The 22,572-nt window shown below is 40.3% G+C and overlaps 1 protein-coding gene across 2 annotated transcripts; it reads right to left on the bottom strand.

Moving 5' to 3' along the window:
- Positions 1–9,991: 9,991 nt before the first annotated feature.
- CTCFL (CCCTC-binding factor like) lies at positions 9,992–22,036 on the bottom strand. 2 transcript variants are annotated; one of them, XM_014254020.2, is made up of 9 exons: positions 21,826–22,036; positions 20,545–20,797; positions 18,784–18,954; positions 17,971–18,104; positions 17,167–17,287; positions 15,791–15,940; positions 14,960–15,120; positions 14,053–14,173; positions 9,992–12,905 (listed from the first exon to the last, which is right to left on the bottom strand). In XM_014254020.2, the coding sequence occupies exons 1-9, from the start codon at positions 21,964–21,966 to the stop codon at positions 12,778–12,780; spliced, it is 1,380 nt and encodes a 459-aa protein (XP_014109495.1). In that variant the 5' UTR covers positions 21,967–22,036; the 3' UTR covers positions 9,992–12,777. The 2 variants fall into 2 exon arrangements, with proteins under 2 accessions (XP_014109495.1, XP_014109496.1); XM_014254021.2 differs by lacking the exon at positions 14,053–14,173 and having other exon boundaries at positions 12,783–12,905.
- Positions 22,037–22,572: the final 536 nt, after the last annotated feature.

Below are 22,572 nucleotides of genomic sequence, written 5' to 3'. Positions count from 1 at the left end.
ATTTTACAGGATCATGGGCCATGGATAAAGGCATTGACAATGGACTGAAGTGTAGTGTGACTCTCCCATTTTTGAGAAGACTGCAGAAATCAGTTCCTTGCAAGAAAAACAGAACTAATAAAATCAATTATATATTTAATTAGAAGTGCTTGTGTCTCCCAGGGAAGACACAGATTAATTTAGGTAACTACTCAAAATTTTCAATCTTTGTAACTTTAAGCTAAAAACTGAAGTTTTCTAGAAGAAATCTGTGTGGAAAAATACTGTTGGAAGTGATTGCTCTCCTATCCACAGGAAAAATCAAACTGCACTATGCTCTGTAGTATATAAGTGGCTTGCACAGTTATGTAGCAATATATATCAATAAAGGAAAGGTATAGGAAATTACATGAAAAATTAGGACAATATAAGGTTGAAGAAAATAAAATAAGCTGTATTTAACTGCCAACTAAAAAAAAAAATGGGTTTCTGTGTGATCATCCCACAGCAAAAAATTAATGTACCTGTTCCTACCCATTTACAATTAGAAAAATCAAATTCAAAGATTAATCTTCAGCATCTGAAGGATGAAACATGATCTAAGTTGGCTTTTTAATTTATTTAGTCAAGATTGCTGAGAGAATAAAAAAAGGGAGAGAAAATAAAACTCAGTTTGGAACTGCCTGTGATGCACAGAGAAAAAACAGGGTGTGATTGCATAAAAGATCACTTACTTTAGGTGACACTGTCAGACAATTTTCTTCCCTGGTACATCACCATTAGGCTCCTTATGAAGCTCATGTCTTTATAACTCACCCACAAAGACCCCATGGAAACAAAATGACCTGGTTTAACTGACACCAAATTATGAAGAAATTAAAAAAAAAATCCCATTAAATCAGATTGAGAGGTGTACTCTGTAGCAGTTTTTCATTTTAAACTTGAATAAATTCTTCTGGTGTAATGGTGCCACCAGCAGATAATAGTTAGAACTGGGTTTAGTTATAAAACCTACATGGATATAAATTTATCTGTGGAGGTTATTTAAGCTTCCAAGAACATATCCTTCAAATTTTTAAAAACAATATTTTGATAAGAACATGGAGCTAAAACTTGGTTCTAAATGTGATCTATCAGTAGGTAAAACTTTGGATTCATAATCCTCAGTGCAAGTTCCTCTATGATTTATAAAGACAGGGAAATGTTTGGGAGAGCTTGGGGGTTTTTCCCCCAGTAAAAGCTGGTGATTTTTCTTGCCCAAACAACTGACAAACATTGGAACAGTAACAGCAACATTAAATTGTGAGAACTGAATGATTGGAATTCCTCAGTTTTGTCTGTATGAACACTGACCTGGTAAACACTGAATATCTGAGTGGAGCAGCTCCTTTTGTCCACAGAGATCCAGGGTTCATCGCTTCTGTTGCAGAGGGAGAATGGAGAGGACTTTTTCCTCCAGCCACTGCAGAGTTGACATTCCCAACATCACTGCCACCTTTTTATCTACAGCACCTTCATTACATTTAAAATCATCCTTTCTAATTCACATTTATTTAGAGGGTTTAAGGATTTGGAATGTAATTACAATGGGAAGAAAGCCATGCAGGTTTGGATTTCCTTTCAGCCAAGGAACTGGGAGTCAGAGCATGGTGGCAGCAATGTCATCAAACTAAACTCAGCTGCTCTGAGGGTTTCTCCAGACTGAAACATAAACAGGGAACACGAGAAGCAGATCAGTTCTCAGCCAGATCATTTAACACACGTCTTCCATCAGCCGATTTACAGATTTGGAGTACAAGGGTATTTGTAGGAAACACACAAATTCTGCAATCCTTTACAGCCACAGCCTCTCCCTGTGTCGCTCTCAGCTTTAATGGAGCTGATCTGGAGCACTCCTGGCCGCCCTGCAGGGCCCCCAGTGCTCAAAGCCGCAGCTGAAAGTCACTGTCCCCCGTTGTGCACTCACACTATTGCACCTGCATATTTTATTTCTCACACAAAAGGTCAAAAGCTTGCCAGCAGGCTGCCTGCCTCCTCAGACACACAATGCATGCAGAAAAATAACTCCAAGGAGCTGCTTGCTGTAATTTCCTGCAATTTAAGACTATTTATTTTTAAAACTTTTGCTGTCAACCTCCCCATCTGACTGTCACCCTCTCGCTGAATTTCACCATCAGACCACAGTAATTTATTAGAGATCAAATCCAACCGGTTATTTGACTGTCTTGGTTTTAAATACTACTCAGGCTTTTTAGCTCTGAATTCTTTGGGCTCTCTATAATTAATGTTCCTTCAGCAGAGGCAGTGAGGGGCTGGCTGTGCACAGCCCCTGTTAACCCTTTGCTGAGACCACCACAACCCCACATGATCCACTCCATTATTTCCACTTCTGGCATTTGGGGAATTAATCTTTCCTAGAAGTGGGATGGGTACAGCCACCCTCTGCCCACATGATCAGAAATCGGTCTGTGCTTGCAAATGTTAATTAACAGATGGGGGTGGCACCCACACATTCGGCATTTGGGGAGGGACTGCAACTTCCACAAAGCTTTTGTGGCAGCTGAAGGGATTTGAGATGAGAGAAGGGGATAGGCTGGATATCTGCAGTGTCAGGTGCGCCTGCAGTGGTGGTGTAGGTGAAAACCAGGAATAAACCAGGAACTGAGAGCTTTTCCTTCTGTGCAAAGGGACCTGGAGGGGGAAAAGCTCATTATGAGTGACCAGGGAGCTGCTGTGGCAGACAGCCAACAGGATGCTGGGCTGCTCCAACCAGGGCATCACCAGCAGAGATAAAATCATCATCCCACTCAATCCAGCACTTGCCAGGCCTCACATGGAATAACGGGGTCAGTTTTGGTCCCTGCAATGCAAAAAAAGATGTGGAAAGGCTGGAGATAGTCCAGAGAAGGATCACAAAGATGATCAAAGAATTAGGAAGGAACCTGTGAGGAAAGGTTGAGAGAACTGGGGTTGCTCAGCCTTGAGAAAAGAAGGCTTAGGGAGATCTCTTCCCAGGCTACAAAGAAGATGGAAATTCCCTTTTTACAGGGAAAATCTTTTACAGAAAAATCTCCCCAGGGGACTCCCCAGTGCTGGAGACTTTTAAGGCTCAGCTGGACTGGATGCTGGGCCATCCTGTCAAGGCTGTGATTTTGCCTAGAAAGGTTCAGTCATATGATCCCTGAGGTCTTTTCCAACCTGGTATTCTGTGGCTCTATGAAAAATATTTATGAGTAAATATTGAATTTATTCCTACATTGAAAGATAATCTCCTGTGCTCTTTAGGTCAATATTAGCATAGCCCAGAGAGGTCAAATAGCAGATATTTGGCAAGAAGTAAAAACCACTGCATAGTAAAAGGAGGTTGACAATGAACACATTTTCCTTTAAATTTTAGCATCTTGTTTCCATACTTTTTTTCCACCAGCTATGTGACCTATAGCCATGAATGGCAAAAAAATATAGCCAAGAATAGGAAAACAACAATATTAATCAAGGTCTACTCTCAGATTTATATTTTTTCTAGTGAGTATTTCATAGTTAGGAAGTCTGAATTTGACCCCAAAATATTCCAATAATCTCTCGTAAAACAAATTCACAGAAAAATTACTATATTTGATATTTACTTTTTAGAAATTTCAACCACCATTGGAATTCTGGAGGGGCTGCCCTAAGAAAGCCTTGTCCTTTTCTGGGTGAACTATTTAAGGCAGTATCCTTGACTGAACTTCCAGCATTTTAGCTAATTTGACCATGTTTGTCTTCTACCCAAAGCACTCCCAGCAAAAATAGCTGCCAGAGCTCCTGTGCAGCAGTTGACTCAAGAGCTCTGGTTTTTGCAGATACTCTCCTGCTGTATTTTAAGAAGATTTTTTTCCCAAGTCTCTTATCAAATAGCTTTTAGTAGTGACAGATATGTTTGGTGTAAGCCTGTTGGTTTCCCACGAGCAAGAGCTTCAGGGAAACTTTCAAGAGTATATTTGACTTATAGACACTGAATGAATCACAGATAAATACCAAGATCTCTGGCAGGCACAAAATGCTGCTTTCTGTTTAGATGAATAAATGGCAAAATGCATAAACCAAATGACCACAGTATCAGATCATAGTTGTTATTGAACTAATGTAAAAAATGTAAAATTCTATTCTGAACTACACATTTGTTATTGCAAAGGAATTCCACGAAATAAAGCAATTTTACACATTGCATGCATATTCCACTGGGCTAAGTAGAGTCTGAAACCTATAAACAATTTGAACTAATCTAATTATAAATGTACTAATCTGTGTTGGCACAAGACCATGCTACTACCTACTTATTTCATAATAGTAAAGACAAGTTTAAATTACTACTTGCATGAGAGGTATATGATGTAAAACCATTATGTCTTTGACAGCACAGCTTTTATCAGTGTGGAAAACCCCAGCAATTTCCCTGAATAAAAAAGAAACCTGACTGGATAAATTGCAACAGGAGAGGAAAGCTTTGTTGTTATCCCCACGTTGGGGTGTAGTTTAGAGACAGCTCTTCCCTATCTTTTGCTTTTGCACTTGCTTGGAATCAATATAGAAAAATCCAGGAAGAAGGAAATAACAGCAGATTAAAAACCACTAAAGCAGTTTCCCAAAAATGTTCTTCTGCCCCTGCCTCTGTGTCAGTGTGGGTCTAAAGGAACAAGCCTGAACCTGCAAACTGGCCCAGAGAGCATCAGAGAGGAACCAGCCTTTGTTCAGAGCAGCACCAAGTTACCCCTGCACTTCTTCATCCTGTCAGCTTCTGTAACCACAGAAAAGTGATACAGGGCACACACAGCCCGAGAGGGGAATGAAATCCTGCTCAGAACAGGCTCCTGTGTAATGCTGCACGCTCACTCACCTTCCCCACCAGTGCTGGGGTAATCACCATCCTTTGTGGAGCTTTGACAGAAAACAAGCACTGCAACTTCTTGCAAAAACAAACCTTTTGCTTCCCATCCCTTGGGCCTCTCTGGTAAAAGAAAAATACCCCTATGGGCAAAGAAACAGTCTATTAAAATAGGAAGTGCTGTGTGTTACACACAACATTCAAACAGTTTGAGGTTAAAAAAACCACATTCTGATCATTGTATTTCAGTTAGTTCTTGCCTTTTCAATTCCTCCTTACTGAGCATAACCTCGATTGAATATTTCTTATTCTTCATATAATAAAGTCCTAAGTGCTAAGGGCTGACTGATTGATAATGGTGTTATTTCCCTAGTTTCATTCAGCAATGCAACCACAAAGCTTTTGGACTTCTGGGCCTTGCAAAGGGGTGGGAGAAAAGCTAATTTTGTAACACTTAATGTGTCATGTTACTGTTCACTCTCCAACAGAAAAGCTTTTTGTATTAAATTGTGATGAAGTCACTGGACAAACTCAAGAAAAATTAATCAATCACTGTAAGAAAAAGATGCACTTTCAAGTTAAATATTATGAATTATGTATACTCTTTCATGCTGCTTATTGATATTTGTTGTGAAGTAACAACAGCTTGTGTATTCATCAAAGGGTTTAACACTAAATAGTAATTTTATGTTTAAATCACAATTACTTCCCTGTTTCAGAATGCCACTATTTCCTTTTCACCTGCCAACAGGAGAAAACATGGCTGGACTGAGGAGAAAAAAAATCAAAATAAATCTCCATTTATATCTCATGAAGGAACTTTTTTGATTTAAGGCATGGGATGAAGTTCACTGCCAAGTATAGATTTACCAACAGTCACTGCCTGATGCTCTGTGAGAGGAGCTGCATCCTCAGGGTGCAATTACAGCAATTATCTGGATGGATCTTCTCATCAGCGACCTTTGACTCATTCCCTACGAACTGTCAGTCTTCATCACCAGATGGGGAAAGCAGTTTTATTGTTTCCACCCATCAGCTGCTTCTGAGAGGGAGGAAGGCCCCAAGCACAGCAGAGGGGCAGCCCTGGCAGGAACTGCAGCTCCCTCCTGGCTGCAAGAAACAGCAGCACCCTGCACACCCCTGCATCCCTCACAGGCACTGCGAGGAAAACTGGATAATCACACTTTGGATCCAAACTACAGCTGCACTGCCTGATGTTAAAAGGTGGGGTTTCTTGGTTGTGCATCATTCTTTGGAAGTTTGTCCCAAATGAAGATGCAGCTCTCTTTGCGTCTAACTAGAATGAATTCACTGTCTATCTGAATTTACTATAAACTCACACCTCTGCAAGGATGGAGCACAGTCTTACCTCAACATTATTATGACATTTATTATCCCACAAATTTTACTGAAGCGAAACTGCAAAAGTTTTGTCAGAGGGCATGGCCTAGAGGGTACAGCTCATGTAAAATTAAACAATTTCAATTCACAGGCAGTAAAGCTAAAATGATGGAAGAATAAACAACTCCCTTCAAGCAGCAGAACATTTAAAATGGGATTGGCAAATACCAACTATAAACAGATTTACAACAGTGAAACAGCTGATCAGTTCCTATAACAGAACAAAAAATCACCTTTGCCATAAGGGGACTTTAGCTTAGTTCTCTCATCTTACAGCTCTTCCAGAAAAAGGATGTCAGTTCCAGGCTTAATTATAATTACCATTAGCTGCTACCTACCATTTAATTAGTTGGTAATAAAAGCAAGTCTCTTTTTTATCAAAGCAATCAGCAGTGTCACTCCTTTGCATTCCTCCCATTAGCTGCAAATGTTGTTATGTGGACAGAGCAGGGATAGAACCAATAACAGTTAAATCTGGGGGGAAAAAAAAATAACCCCAAAAGCTAAAACTGAAATAATTCAGAGAGGCAACTCAGTCAGCTACCAAAGGAGATAGAAACTAAATTCTTCATTGCCAAGTGCCAATTCAAAGTGAAAACAGATTGAACCAAAAGTGTCCAAAAATGCTTTCCCATTTTGTAATGCTCACACCCCTAACGCCAGACAGAGCCCAGCTGTTTCTGCAACTGACTTCAAACAATAGCTGGGCTGTTAAAAAGCTGTTTAAAACAGGGAATGATGTTTGCCTGAAGACATACTCTATTAATGCAAATTGCTTTCAAATGCACATCCAGTTTCTTAAGCAAAAAAACCCCAAGATATTAAACTGAGTGGAAGTTACTGCTAGAGCCATACATAACCTGTCAGGCATAATTCAGTCACCCATAAGGGGCTGCATGGAGTGAGCTGGCATTCAGGGAGAAACACAGCAAAAGGGGCTTCTGTTTGTATCAAAGGAAAATGCTTTTCATTTCACTTTTCCTACTTTAGAAAGGCCTTAAGACTACAGAGTCTGTGTCTCCTTTTTGGACCTTCCAATTACCACCAGAGGAAACTGTGTTTGCTCCTTCCACGATGCTGCACACCACTGCTGTTAGCCATGCTGCCACAGGGCCTTCCTATCAGCTTAAGCACTGACCTTTAAGTAGTTATAACATGTTACTCCAGCTTTAATATTCTTATTTTAATGTCTCTGGAAGTGATTAACAGCACTAGCTTTATGTCTTTAGGTCCTTGCCTATTTGCTCACCACCTTCTGCTAATGTAACTTAATCATCACATGCTGCAGCACCCCAGGTTTCCATTTCTGGTTCAGTGAGACTGAAGTAGTAATAAGCAGAGCGTGTTGTACCATCAGTGGGTTTCATTGCTCCTGAAAGCAAGAGGATTAAACCACAGATTCATTTTGTTCTGTGTGTCATCTTTCTCATCTGTACAATGGAGACAACACAGCTATGGCTGAGAGACAGAGAGGCTTCCTCACAACAGCAATTACACACCCATCTGTTAATTTTTTGTCAGTTATCTTTGCAGTATAGTTGTGAGATTGTTAAATAACCAAATTCGTGTAACTAGCAAAAAAGTGATCATGGCAAAGATCTCCAGGAATGTGCCGACAGACAGCAGACATGTTTCCCTGATCCAGACTCAGCAGTCAGCAAAAAGATTTGAAAGACAAGGAAGAGACTAGTTTGGATACAAAGGAGAGGATGGCAGGAATGTTAAGATGACAATTCAAGAAAATTTCTTGGAACGGTCACAAAAATGGAAATCAGCTGGAAATCCACCATTTCCTTGTATACTGTACAAGAATAATGCTCAGACAGTGAGTAAAGACCATCTCATTATAAAATGTTACATCACAGCATGAGATGTCCCAGTCCTTGTGATACTGAATGTGCACCATTTCCACATTGTTGTGCCAACACTTAACTTGAAGAATGTATAAAAGAAATCTACTGGATTTGTCAAGCTCCTCCTTTATCAAAGGGCCAGGTCACTCCTCATGGCCTGTGTGCCCACTTCACTTCACATTAAAGAACTTTTTAAAATTTACCTAACAAACCTGTTGCTTGTTAAAAGCCCTAACATCTCTTTAAGTAAAGATTTCTTAGATAAGCTGCTTAAATTATCAACAGTAGCTTTCTTGATATGTTAAAAAAAAAATTATCAGCAAGAGAAAACATATCAATGTGCCCTGCTGCAGGCTCCCTGCACCTGCCTTGCACTGCTGCCACTGACCTGACCTTCCATGCAGCCAACTCAGCCAAAGGGAAAACACCAACACAGCAAAGGCACGATCAGGGCTGCAGATGTCTCACAGTCCATGAAGGTGGAGGGAGCAGCTGAGCCTCTGCCAGCCCCACCGGGAGAAAATCCCCATTCCAGGCACAACAAGGCGGCCCCATCCCATCCGGGCTTCAGCAGAAGACGAGGCAGCAGCGCGCTCCCCATCCTCCCTCCTGGCTGGGGTGACAACACTCTGTGGTGACATTAGCACATAGGAACCTGCTAAGGGAACGAAAGAACTCTTTGTATATCGCCTGGACATGGCCAAAGCCATGGAGCGACGGGAAGGAAACTGAGGCAGCAATTTCAGCACCTCGGAGCGGCTCCCACTGAGCTCCCACGGCCGCGGCCCCGCGCTGCCACCTGCGGGAAGCGCCGGGAATGAGCGCTCCGGGAACCGGGAATGAGCGCTCCCAGCACCGGGAATGAGCGCTCCCAGCACCGGGAATGAGCGCTCCCCACACCGGGAATGAGCGCTCCGGCACCGGGAATGAGCGCTCCCAGCACCGGGAATGAGCGCTCCCAGCACCGGGAATGAGCGCTCCCAGCACCGGGAATGAGCGCTCCGCACACCGGGAATGAGCGCTCCCAGCACCGGGAATGAGCGCTCCCCACACCGGGAATGAGCGCTCCCAGCACCGGGAATGAGCGCTCCGGCACCGGGAATGAGCGCTCCTGAAACCACACCGGGAATGAGCGCTCCCAGCACCGGGAATGAGCGCTCCCCACACCGGGAATGAGCGCTCCGGGAACCGGGAATGAGCGCTCCGCACACCGGGAATGAGCGCTCCGGCACCGGGAATGAGCGCTCCTGAAACCACACCGTGAATGAGCGCTCCCAGCACCGGGAATGAGCGCTCCCCACACCGGGAATGAGCGCTCCCCACACCGGGAATGAGCGCTCCGGGAACCGGGAATGAGCGCTCCGGGAACCGGGAATGAGCGCTCCCAGAACCGGGAATGAGCGCTCCCCACACCGGGAATGAGCGCTCCTGAAACCACACCGGGAATGAGCGCTCCCAGCACCGGGAATGAGCGCTCCCAGCACCGGGAATGAGCGCTCCCCACACCGGGAATGAGCGCTCCCAGAACCGGGAATGAGCGCTCCCAGCACCGGGAATGAGCGCTCCGGGAACCGGGAATGAGCGCTCCGGCACCGGGAATGATCGCTCCCGGCCCAGCAGTGCCCCTGAACTCCCGCAGGAGCTCTGCAGGAACACCAGAGCCAACTTCCAGTCTCGGCTCTCCTCATGCCCTTGGCAGAGCCCAGGATCCTTTTGAGGTCAATTCTTCCAAATTTTAGAATGCAATTCATTCCAATTGACACATCACATCACTGCACAATGTCACAACGCGTTTTTGCATCACTGAAGCTACTCCAGTGTCAAGTCTGTTTTATTACAGAGCCTAAATAATAAAAAAACATATCCAAAGGCCTGGTTCTACTCTTTCTTTGCTTTTTATCTGCTGGGTCTGTGCAAAACTTTATTTCTTCACACATTAACTATTTAAAGCATAGACAATTTCAAGCTTGCAGAGGAAACTCGGAATGCAAGTTTCCTCTTCTTTCCCAAATAACTGGATTACCTCAGAACACTGTTACATAATGCAACAGAACACTCCAGTATTATCTGTTTCAGACATGAATAATTCCTGTGTATTTAACAACTCCTCCACAATTAGTAAATTAAAGTATTTTACATTTGGCATCTGTTCAGAATAGCTATTGCTTTAAAAGATATTAATACATATCTACTGGTCTAAAATAGGTAATGTAATGAAATTAAGTTATCTTCGTAAAATAGAAATCAGAATAGTGATGCAAATATTTGCATAGTTATGCAAATTCTCAATCATGAAGAACAATCACTGCTGTTAAAAAGCATAAGGCCATTAGGAATGGTTCCTGAGGAGGTCAAAGCATTCTTTCTTGATTTCCAAAATGACACATTTATAGCTTCTAGCTACAGAAATAATAATTTGAAAGTTCAGAGATAAAAATATCTTTTATTACTACATTCACATTCCACTCTCTGTAGTCTGATTTTTAGATGTCAGCACAGAATGAATCAGCTTTGTTATTAACAATTCAAATGAACAATATATATTCAGCAAATTGATCAAAGAATTTAAACAACTTCTAAAATTAATTTTCACAAAGCAATCTGCTGCTTAGAGTTTATAACACAAATGGAAACAGCACAACAAGAATAAAGTTAACAATATTATTTAAGCAATTATCATGAACAAAAAGTATTCTTAAGTCCTGTCACTGGTAAGAACAAATGAACTTACTGAAATTTCACCAGCATGAAAAAAAGGCACAGAGCAATCAATATGAAACTGTGTAAACAGTGAAGTAACAGCTCTGTAATGGAGGGATAAAACCAACGAAGAATTTCAATGAATCCAAGCCCTCTGATTCCTCAGGGTTTGCTACAAAACTGAAGGAGGTTTTTGTTACCAAAGTGGTAATTCCCGTGTTTGACAGAGATGATTGAGGAAGGTCTAGGTGAGGCTTTTGGTGAGGTCTCTCTAAATGGGTTTATTTACTGTAAAACTGCAATTATCTCCTGCTAATGCCAACATCCTCCCTTATCTGCTCACTCCGAGCACAGAGATCCTGGGGACACTGTGGCTCTTAAAGCTCCTGGCACTGCTTTGGGTCACAGAACAGCTGCTGAATTAAAGAAGTTATCCTAGAACAGGTATTTAGACACTTAACCATGTACAGGATAAAGACGTTCATAAACTAACTGGCAAAAACTTAAAGTTTAATTTTTAACAGGCCGTTCAAAGTAAAAGAAGTTAGAAGTTGCAGTTGCTGTGAGCCTGCAGCTCAGCACAGCACAGGAATTCTCTGTCCCTGACCACAGCAGCAGAACCAGCAACCACAGCCTGCCCAACATGCAAACCCAAACCATTTAATACTGGTCAAATTCCACACCATAATGAACTTAAACATAGATGTTAATCTTGAAATTGGGATGAAGGTTTGGCATTTCAATTAAATTTAGTTGTTTCATGACCTAATAATATTTAGTTATGCTGGTGCTTATTTATAATGGAATGTAACATAAGAATAACAGCATTAAAGATGAATATTTAAAAAGTATTTAAGATTTTATGAGGAGGCTTCCAAGTATTAATTATAAATGACAAAAAAAAAGTGTGAACAGTGCATAAATGGCAATTGTGATCATTGTAATGGATCATGAAAATTAATAGTACTTACTGTAATGACTCTACTAATTATTAAGAGTTAAACCCAGTAGGTCTTATAACCTAAGGAAAGTTAGAGAATTGTATTTGACAGTTACATTTTTTTCTGATTTTTAAGTATACTATAAACATGAACTTTCCTAAATAACACAATTGTGCTTCATTGAAGAGCTAATTAGAATCAAAGTCGTGGGTGTGGCTTGGATCTGGTGCTAAATGGAGGATCGCAAACTTACATGGGAACACTTGCAAGGCTGGTTAGAGGGACAAAGAAAACAGATCCCAGCGTCAGCTTAAGGACACAGAAGGTTTCACATTTCCAGAATGTGGGGGTCCTCCACACTTCTCTGCCACCCGTTCCTGCTTCATTTTTGCCATGCAGTTCTGTCTGCCCAGCTAAATGAGCTGAGAAAAACTCAGACAAAAGATGAGTTTCTAATTATCAGCAGTATGAGACATAAAAAATGGTGCTTTTCAACAAAATTGCATCATGCATTCTATTGCATCATGAATTCCACTAGAAACTAAAGTGTTTCCAGAAAGGAGATTTAGTAAATGTACCAAAAAAATCATTGCCTTTCATGTGCTCACCTCAGCAAAGTATAAACACTGAAATTCAGGCAGCTCTCAGTGATACTGAGAGAGAAATTTGCCTCAGATCAGTCTGCAATTCTGTGAATAAACCTGGAAAAAAACGAATGCAAGGTGAAACAACACATCCATTCTTCAATAAATGATTTTGAAATCAGCTGGTTTTTCCCATTCTGTTATTACAGGTATGTAATAAACCAGGTGAAAATTGCCTCTAATTTCCACACTTTGCAATGGCATTTAGGCCACACAAAAGAAACTGCAGCAAGAAGAAACATGAGCACAGAAGGGCTTCAACAGCTTCCAACTTCATCTTTTCTACCTTTCCAACTGGAGGTAGTTCCACACTTTGAACTGCTCAGTTACAGCTACTGAGAACAAGGAAGACCAGTGTCTTTATGCAGTAATTGTTCATCACTTTGAGGATCCATTTAATAAGTTGCTTCTGTTCTGTGCTCCCCAGGAGTTGCTGTTTCTGCCCCATCTAAAACAGGAACAATCTCACCGGCACAATGTTCATTTTCCACAGTAGAGTCATCCTGGAATGATTTCAGGGCAACTTTGAAAAAAAAAAAATTAAATATTTGGATAATTAACCAGACAAGTAAATATTTTAATAAATTTAACAAGTATGCAGTTTAATTTAGTAGAGAAAATGCTGCCAATATGTAACTACAGCACATCTTTTCTCTTACACTTTACTGGGGGAATGAATACATCTTCTGTTGAATATTACATTACAAGCCATGTTACTGAGTTTGGTATTCTCATCAGAGGAAAACTAAGCATTTTTTAACTGGAAATTTAATTATCATACGCATCCATTTTCTTTTTTAATTATTAGTAACAGCAAATCACTGACAGCCCCAGCCTCACAAGTCATCATCTGCAAAGCCACACTGAGGGTCCCACAGGCCCCTTCAAGTTGTGCAAGAAGTGGACAGTGATATATATAAATACTATAAATACTTGCAAATGTCAATTATGGGGAAAAAAACCTTCTGGAACAGCACAGAAGTTTCTAGGCTTTGTGTAAGTCAATTAATGAATTGAATATTTGCATGAACAACATCTGAAGATACATTACCACAGCTCCAGAAAATCAAGCTTTCAGATGAAGGTATTTACAAGATACCAAAAAGAAATTGTTTGCATATAGGAAAATATTAATAAACAGCAAAATCTAATTACTGCAAAAACATAAACACTGCAGCTGTAACACTTCTCTCTAACCATACCATTACAGCCTCACCAGTGAAAACAGAAGTGTCAATGCTAATGTAAACTCAGCTGCTGATATATATTCATTAGATTCAGAAAAGCTCCAACAGTTCTTCTTCTCACTACATCTAGTTTTCTCAGTTCAGCTATAATCTGATGTATCAAAAGGTGAGGTTTAGGGACATCTAGGCTTAAGGTGTATCTCCCCATTCTTTTACTCCACAAAAATCATCTGAAAGCATTGCTAAAAAGGGAGTTTAGGAACTCAACTGCAGGAGCAGGGAACAGCTCAGGATGGTACCTGTGCACTGACCCAGCTCACATGACAAGAATCTCTGACACACTGTAAAGCCTATTCTGAAGTATTCTTCCATTATTAGCTTCACTGTGAAACAGTAATTAAGCAGCAGGGAAGATTCACTGCCTTAGCCTTTTAGTCTTGATTCTAATTTACATGATTAAATTCTAACTTAGTCACTGATTACCTTCTGGGTTAGCACGCTTCGGGTGCTCATGGATTTTATTTTTGCCTTTGCTTCCTTTTCTGGATGTAGCAGTTTTTGCCCTCACCAATCCACAATTTTCAGCATGCTTACACATATTACTCTGTTAGCATAATGAAGAACAAATATATCAATCAAATATTAATCTATGTAAGCAATTTAACACACACAAAGCAAATATGGTTCTGACAGACAAATTTTGGAACACTGAGCAGAAGACTGACTTAGTTAACAACCTCCATAAAACTCCTGAAGATTTTCCAGAATATATATTAAAATTCTGCTTTAAAAGAACATTGCCATTTGGTGGGCATAAAATAAAATTTATCATTTTCTGGTTCCTGGATAAGCAATAAAGTTTTACATGTAAAATCTGTATGTGGAAAAAGGGTCACATTTACTTTAAAGTGTGCACAGTTAACCCAAAATGAGCACATGTTCTCACTGCATATGATTACAAGTGAGTAATAATTTCTTACTTTCCTTGCTGAACTGGTCCTAGCTATCCTAAAAGTACTCTTTAATATAAATTTTTCAGTTCACACTGAATTTATTCTGCATCACCACTGAAAATCACATTTCAGGCTCAAATTTGTTCTACATTTTGTTCTTTATCACAACATCCCTGAAAGTGATTGCTCTTACTTCATACTTCTAAGCTGTCATGTACAAAAGATTTACCAAGAAGATAGACTCATCTTTCCAGCATTTCAATTTCACTGCTCATATGTGAAGGATTTACCCTGGAAATAAGCAGCACTACACTATTTTAGTTGGACTGCAGTCACAAAAGTTTTTGTTTTCTTAAGGGAAATACAACCCCAAAGCCAAGCATGCCTTACACCACCACCAGCAGAGCAAGCAGTGTTTTCCCAGGGAACTGAAATACCTGGTTACATGTGCAGCTGCACTGAGCACATCTGAATCTTTTCTCATTCCTGTGAGTCTTCCTGTGCTGAAGGAAAGCGTAGCGCTCGTGGAAAGCTGCCTCACAGTCCCTGCACTTCACTGCCTCTTCCATGTAGGAATGCAGATTCCTCAGGTGGACACCTGGACAGTTATTGAAAACAATTCATTTTAATGGCAAGGTTTTTATTTTCACAGTTTTGAACAAGAGTTGGGCTGTGTATAGCCCTGAGTAATGCAAATCTCGTAGAGGAAAACACAGAAGAACCTTCCGTGCTCTCTGCAGTAGGGGTATAATAGACAAACAAGTTTAAGGTTAAACAAAAGCTGCAGCAAGATGTTGTAACTTCCCAAAGAAATCAAGCAGTTCTAAGTCAATGTTACTGATTTCAGTAGAAATCGTTTAACAAATCAAATCCTTCCAAAAAAATCCAGTTTTAATACAGCATTTTCAGGTATTTCTGAAAATTTAAAATTCTGTATCAGTTTTGTTGTTGCTGGTCAGCTCTACTGCTGCCAACACTCCTGAAAGAACAGAAGGTCACAGTACCACAGGTATCTAGCAAATAAAAAAAAGAAAAAGCTAAGTATTTGCTACTTTGCATTTTAAACAAATTAAAACATCAACCACAAGATGTCACCACATCTCTTTGAAGGAGGAACTTACCTGGAAAACTACAAATACATTTTACTTAAAATATTCTGTGATAATATGAAGTCAGCTATAACGTATTTGGTGAAATTTTGTGAAAATTAGAGATTTTACCTCTACTTAGCTTTACATTTCATTTCCAGTGTTTTCCTCTAAACTCACCCAAATCACTTTTTCGGGAAAGGAAAGTACTACAGTGTGGACATTGGTGTTTTGGCACATTTTCTCCATGCTTCTGTAACATATGGATTTTCATGGTACCACTTTGAGTGAATCTGGTTTGGCAAACATAACATTCATAGCGTTTTTCACCTATTGAAAAGAAATTAAAATAACATATGGTTAGAAACTCTACTTATTTGATATAAATTCCAATTTCCACAGAATTCAACATCCATGTTCTAACAGCAACAGTTTCCAGATCAACCAAAAGTTAATATTAGTTGACAGTGCACAAAAGGCCAAACAAGTCTCCAGAAGTTTACATAACTGATTGCAACACAAAATCTTGGCTTTCCTGAGTCCACAAGTCAAACTGCTGAAGCATAAATCCATGAACATAATCCTAAACTAGGAATCATGAATTATTTTAATTATCATCTATTCTTCCTTGAATACTTCATGTACAAAAATGCAGAATTATCTTCAAATATGCAAGGAGAGAAAGTCAACAGCAGCAAAACATCGTGGTAAGAGTGACACACCACCAGACATTGATAATGGTGGGAAGGGAAATTAGGAAATTGTTTTCTTGCTTTTCTTCCCCAAAAAGCCACATCAGGTGTGACTATCATTAAAAATTACATCAACACTGGCAACTGGCACAGCTTTGAACCAACTCCAGACTGTGGAAGAAGTGGAAGAAGTCCCTGCCAGTAGTGGGTAACACTCTTGAACTCTTCCAGAAAAAAATAATTCAGTTTAATCGCACCAAACTGTCTCAAGATATGAACCAATGTGTGACAAGTGGGGATATTTGGAAAATTTGATTCAAACCACGCTGTCACACTCTGATTCAACCTAAAACATTAATCAGAGCACAAATTACATATCATAATTGAGCCAAGTTAAACCCTGAAGTATAGGATTGATACCCACTGCCCCTGAGATGACGTGCATGTTACAGAGCTATGACAAGAACACACTGCTTTCAAAATTAAACCAATTTAATTTTGACCAAATTAGTTGCTGGAAATCTGGGGTCATAACAATATCCATGTTCTGAACAGATATTTAAAAATCTCTGACAGATACCTCTCCATGTAAAATCAACCAATTGAGAAATAAAAGTGACAACTTGACCCACAGAAAAGGAAATATTTTTCTAATAGAAAAGAAGTTTAGGAGGAAGAGCAAGACTAACTTCTAGCACTGCTGGGCTTCCAACTGCCAAATCCAGAACACTGAAAGAGAACATGTTTTTACTGCAAATCATAAATAAAAAAAGGGCTGACCTTGAGTTTGAAATGAGATCGCTCTAACCCTATGAATATTGAGGAGCTGAGGCCCTGGAGTTGATCATTGCCCCAGAATTCTACCTGTGTGAGTTAACATGTGCCTTTTCAGTTTGTAGGTATCTTTGCTTGCATAGCTGCACAGGTGACAGGGGTAGGGCCGCTCTCCCGTGTGCGAGCGAACGTGACGTCTCATCTTGCTGGCCTCAGATAAAAGTGAGAGATTTTCAGAAGTAACATCTACATTAGAGATATATTTAATTAAAATATAAACAATTTTACACAATACACCTACTGCTATTTAAAACATTGCATTAACCCCAGAATTAGCACTCTCACATCCATGTTTTTCCCTGCATAATCAGCCTGTTGTGGTTTTAGGACACTTCTGCACTATTTCCCCATATTATCTTACTTCCATATTTAGTGTCCACATTAGCAAAATGGGAAATTTTATAATAAGAACAAGAAAGATAAAATTTTAAAAAGAGGATACCTACTACTGTCATGCTATTTGGATGTACCAAACAAAAAATTGTTTGAAAACACTCAAGAAAATAAATGAAAGACCAAACCCATTATCCAGGGACTATCCACCTTCAAGTCCCAATGAAGCACCTTAGTTACAAAGTTTAATTCAATTATATTTTTTTTTTAATGCTGTTATTCTGATATGCTCTACATAAATATTGTAGGTACGTGAGTAGGAGTTATCATATGTTCAGTTCCTCCATTTATAAACACAATCCATCAGTGTCCATCCGAGGCCATCAGCAGAACCTGGACTTCTCATGGTTAAAAATCTGGGCAAAAATTGTATGTACACTAAAGTCTTGGCAGGTGAAAAACTTCACACCTTCCCAAAAGATTCAGTAAGGCTGTACTTACTTCTACACTGGAGTATTCACATACTGTGCACTTGAAAGGCTTCTCCAAAGTGTGTTTGTACCTCCTGTGTCGTGAAAGCTCCCCTCGGGTCACAAATGCTGTGTCACACTCACTGCATTTATGGGGTTTGTTCCCTACAACAATACACCACGAGACTTTGATTCAACACCACAGCAATGTGATTTGTCTGCCTTAAATCAACATGCAGAATTTTTTAATAGAACTTTTTCTGATATTCTGATTTTTTACATACAATAAATCATAGAGTGATTTGGGTTGGAAGGGACCTTAAAGCTTATTTTGTTCCACCCCCTGCCATGGGCAGAGACACCTTCCACTATCCCACGTTGCTCCAAGCCCTGGTCAGCCTGGCCTTGGACAGTTCCAGGGATGGGGCAGCCACAGCTTCTCTGGGCAACCTGTGCCAGTGCCTCAGCGCCCTCCCAGTAAAGAATTTCTTCCATATATATGCACACAATAAGTTTATTATAAACACAATTTATTGCTTCGCTTCGTATGTTTATATAGCAAAATGAAAACATCACAGAAAATTCTATTCTTCATGCAGGAATGAAGCACAGCTGAAGTCTCTGTTGAGCTGACAAGAATGGTACTTAACAAAATAAACAAATACACACACACAGAGTCTCCTAACTACAGACCACGTCTTTTCAGTGTGGAACAGCACAGAAAATCAGAGGAATTTCTGAGCATAAAATGATCACAGAACACAGCTCTAAGGCAAAGGCACTTGCCTGTTAATTCAGTTTTGAAGACAGTATGTACCATGAAGGATTTTCAAGCATTAGGTACCTGTATGTGTGTTCACATGGTTATGCAGCAGAGTTGCTGTACGGAAAGCCTTCGGGCAGAGGTGACACACGTGACGTTTCTCATCTGAATGGGTTTCCAAATGACGCCTAAGACTTGATAACTTGACTGAGGTGAACGTGCAGAAAAAACAGTTGAAACATTCTTTTTCTCCTGTTGGAACAAAGACACATTTACACTGTATATAACACAAAATAATGACTACTTTTGTTAAAAATGGTACCAATTTCTAAAGAGTCCCTCTAGTCTGGGTAAAACTACTTCAAACTTTTACATCAAAGGATTCATTAAGACTTAAGTGATTTGCCCCCAGAATTGTGTTATTTGTTAGTGGTACAGTTTAGAATCTAACCCCAGGAAACCTAACTCCTACTCTTGCTCTTACCTCCAAGACAGGATGAGACTTCCTCTGTCAATACCATCATTAAGACTTACAACCTGTGCAACAAATTTCTTGACAACAACTGTGTAATTAGCATTAAGTAAGTTTATGCAAAGATTTGGAAATGGCAGGTTAAGCTATTCCCAGCTTTCTGGTGCTCCTGAATCTGTAAAGTGCATATAAAAAAATCATGATGTAAAAGCCTCTTTAAAATTACTGGTTGAATTTGAGAGGAAAAAAAAATGTTCTTTGGAGAAGTCATAGAATAAAATTCAGGGCACAAGAGTAATGAATTTCTTTTGAGAGTAACAAGATTAAATGTGCAACACTTTCAGTTATGAAGAAGATTTGAAACTGTGAAATGGCAAATACGTCACATTTGAAGAGTCTTTCCAGAACAGTTGCCTCAGCTCCCAAGTGTGCTCTCTGTAATGATTTTCATGCTGAGACCAAAATGCATTTTATACAATGCTTTATAACACACAGTGATGTGCAGATAACACTTCAGTTCAGTAACAGCAAACAAAACCACTTTATTGTCATTTATTCATTGTGGATTCATGCCCACACAAAGGAACATTGTTAGCTTTGTTAAAACTGCTCAAATGTGCTTCCTATAAAGGCTGTAACTGAAACAGGGGACATTAACAATTTGTATCATAGAGAACCTCAGCCAAGATACCTTAACTTCCAGATACAACACACACATTTACAGACTCAACATCACTGATGTCATCCAATTTTTACAGTACACACACAGTTTCTAGGGAAACAGATGCTTATCTGTTCTCTTCTGAGTCAGTCAACTTCTGTAACATACTTTTATGTTTCTAACATTTTAAATCAGCCATTTTCTGTTACTCTTATTTAGGTTCTGGGAAAGGCTTTGCTGATAGGTATTGGTTGATAATTGCCCACCACTCTCTGCTAGCAATGTGGAACCACTCTAAACTCAACCATAAACCCTCAAACAAACACATTTTGAAGCTGAACGAGTGAATTGAGACACTAAATAAATTACTAGGTGTATTCAAAGGCACTTATACAATATTAACTTTGAAATCTCCCGGGAGGATTCAAATACCACACACAGTTCAAAAGACCATTAATTTCTAAATGCCATCCAAAATGTCTCTCTCGAAAACATGGCAGATGACATCAGCCTGAAGATCTTTGAGCACTTAAGGCTGAAGGTATTATTTCTTCTTCCAAATTTCCACAGAATGTTAAGACTTAACCTAATCTAAACTTAGTAATTACCACTGTAAATATTTAATGTAAAACTTCAACCAACCTCAGTTCAAAATGTTACTTAACATGCCTTATCTAAAAATTAGCTACAAAGATTATTAACTTTTTACCTTTTTCCTGATGTGGAGCATGGGCCTCAAATTTTAGATTCTTGATATTTCTTACAACTGTTTGTTCTGATGCAGTTGGATATTCCTGTTCTTTACTTTCACTGAGTAAGTCTGACAAATCATCACCCCCTTTGCAGCTCTGACTCTTTGTTTGCCCAACAGTGGAAAAAACTTTCTCTCCTTCCCCCTCTTCAGATGGGCTCAGTTGCTGGATGTTATTTTCAAATGTAATGGCATCATTATCTCTGTCAATCTATTTTAAAAAAGAATATATTTTACAACTTTCTCAATTAAAGGCAGTCGCTACTGGCAAATCAACTAAGCAGTCAACAAAATGCAAGCCACCAATTCATTCTGATTTTCAGTCTTTAAGTCATCATCATGTGATGCACAAAACTGCAACAAAAATTTGCATTTTGCATACAGCAGCCTAACTGGTAAGTTACAATTCAGTAAGAATTATTACACCCTCCCTCTTCAAAATTTTATATAAAATTTCAGAACATCATTTTAAATTGCAGCACTGAGAACACAGAAAGTCGTATCTTTATTTTTTTAAAAGAAAATTTCAGTATGTTTACCTTTTAAAAGAAAGTGAGAAGTATGCTCTGTTTTTCAACAAAATAGGACTTCTGCAGGTTAATTGTAATGTCTTCTTCGTCATATAGCAATTAACCAGGCTGTGATACTTCTTGTATTAGCTAGACACAAATATGGCAATAGGACCTACCTCAGAAATTATCTAGTGCTGCATGAATTTTTTAAGAAAAAGGATTTTATTGTAAAACAAATATAATAGCTAGCACAGAACAAAACTGGAGTGTTTGCATGTTCTTATTAATAAAATTAATTTCAAATGGGACTGTATTAAATACCCAGCTTTAACAATGACTCCAAGATTGAACTAATTGAATTAAGGAGAAAAAGGGAAATCCTGTAATGCCACATAAGAGATAGGGGCTATCAAACCAAATAGAACCAAACTGGTGAACTAAATTAAAAACTTGTCTGAATTTCAACAGTTAAATATCATCTCGATATCATCTTGACAATCTGGGTCTCTTCCAACTGAGAATATTCTCTGAATCTTGAAAGACTAAACTTCTAGTTTGTCTTTTAAAAATGGATGAAATTATAAAAAGATGTACAGGGGACTGGATATTTAAGTCCAACAAATTTGAATAAATAATATTAACGCTTAAATCAGAACCAAATCGGTGCGATAGTAGAAGCTAACAGGGAACAACGTATCTGTAATTTCACCTTATCCAGAACTTGTACCTCCATCAGGAGCGTGTCTGGTGGTTTCTCTGTCTCTTTGCTTTCTGCGCTCTTTTCTTGCCCTTGTTCTTGCCGAATGTGGATCTGCTCCAGCTCCAAGTCATACAACACGCAGATGCCGTCCCGCAGGCTCAGGGCCATGCCCGGGGCACGCAGCGCTCCACGGCCCGGCCCAGCGCCACAGCCGGGCCCTGCGGGCTCCCTGCCCGTCCTGCTCCCCGTCACACACAGCGAGCGATCACCCGCTGAGCCAGCCCGGTCCGGGATACACACCAGCGCAAACCACGGGCGTTCAGGACCGGCCCCGAGCCCCCTCAGCGCTCCTGGCTCGGGGCTCCGGCGGCCCAAGGGCCCTCCCGCTGCGGGCGGTGCCCCCGCGGGGAGCCGGGTCCCCCGGGCTGTTGGGCCATTGTGCCCGGGCTGCCCCTCGAGGGGAGGCGGCGGGGAAGGGGCTCAGCGCCTGCCGTGCAGCTCGGCACGGCCGCCCTGGGCCGCTCCCTCAGCAGCGGCTGAAGTGGGAGCCCACTCGTGGGGTGCAGCTTTTGGGGAACAGCTGCTTCTCACGTGTTAATTCCCTACAAAACACAAAAGCCCCGAACCTGCGGAGCTTTCCCTCACAATGCACCGGGTGCCCGCTGCTCCTTGGCCCCCATGCACGGCAAGTCCTGTCAGGGCAGCTGCCGTTTCCTCACCCTCTGAGCAAAGATGAAGACATCTAGCCCTTAATTGTAGGCCCTTAACCTTCTG

This window comes from Pseudopodoces humilis, chromosome 19, assembly GCF_049639895.1.
Source record: "Pseudopodoces humilis isolate 2021_Gansu_Grassland_sample_001 chromosome 19, ASM4963989v1, whole genome shotgun sequence".
NCBI lineage: Eukaryota > Metazoa > Chordata > Aves > Passeriformes > Paridae > Pseudopodoces > Pseudopodoces humilis.
Note: the sequence above shows the minus strand (reverse complement) of the source record. Positions and strands in the feature narration are given on the sequence as shown.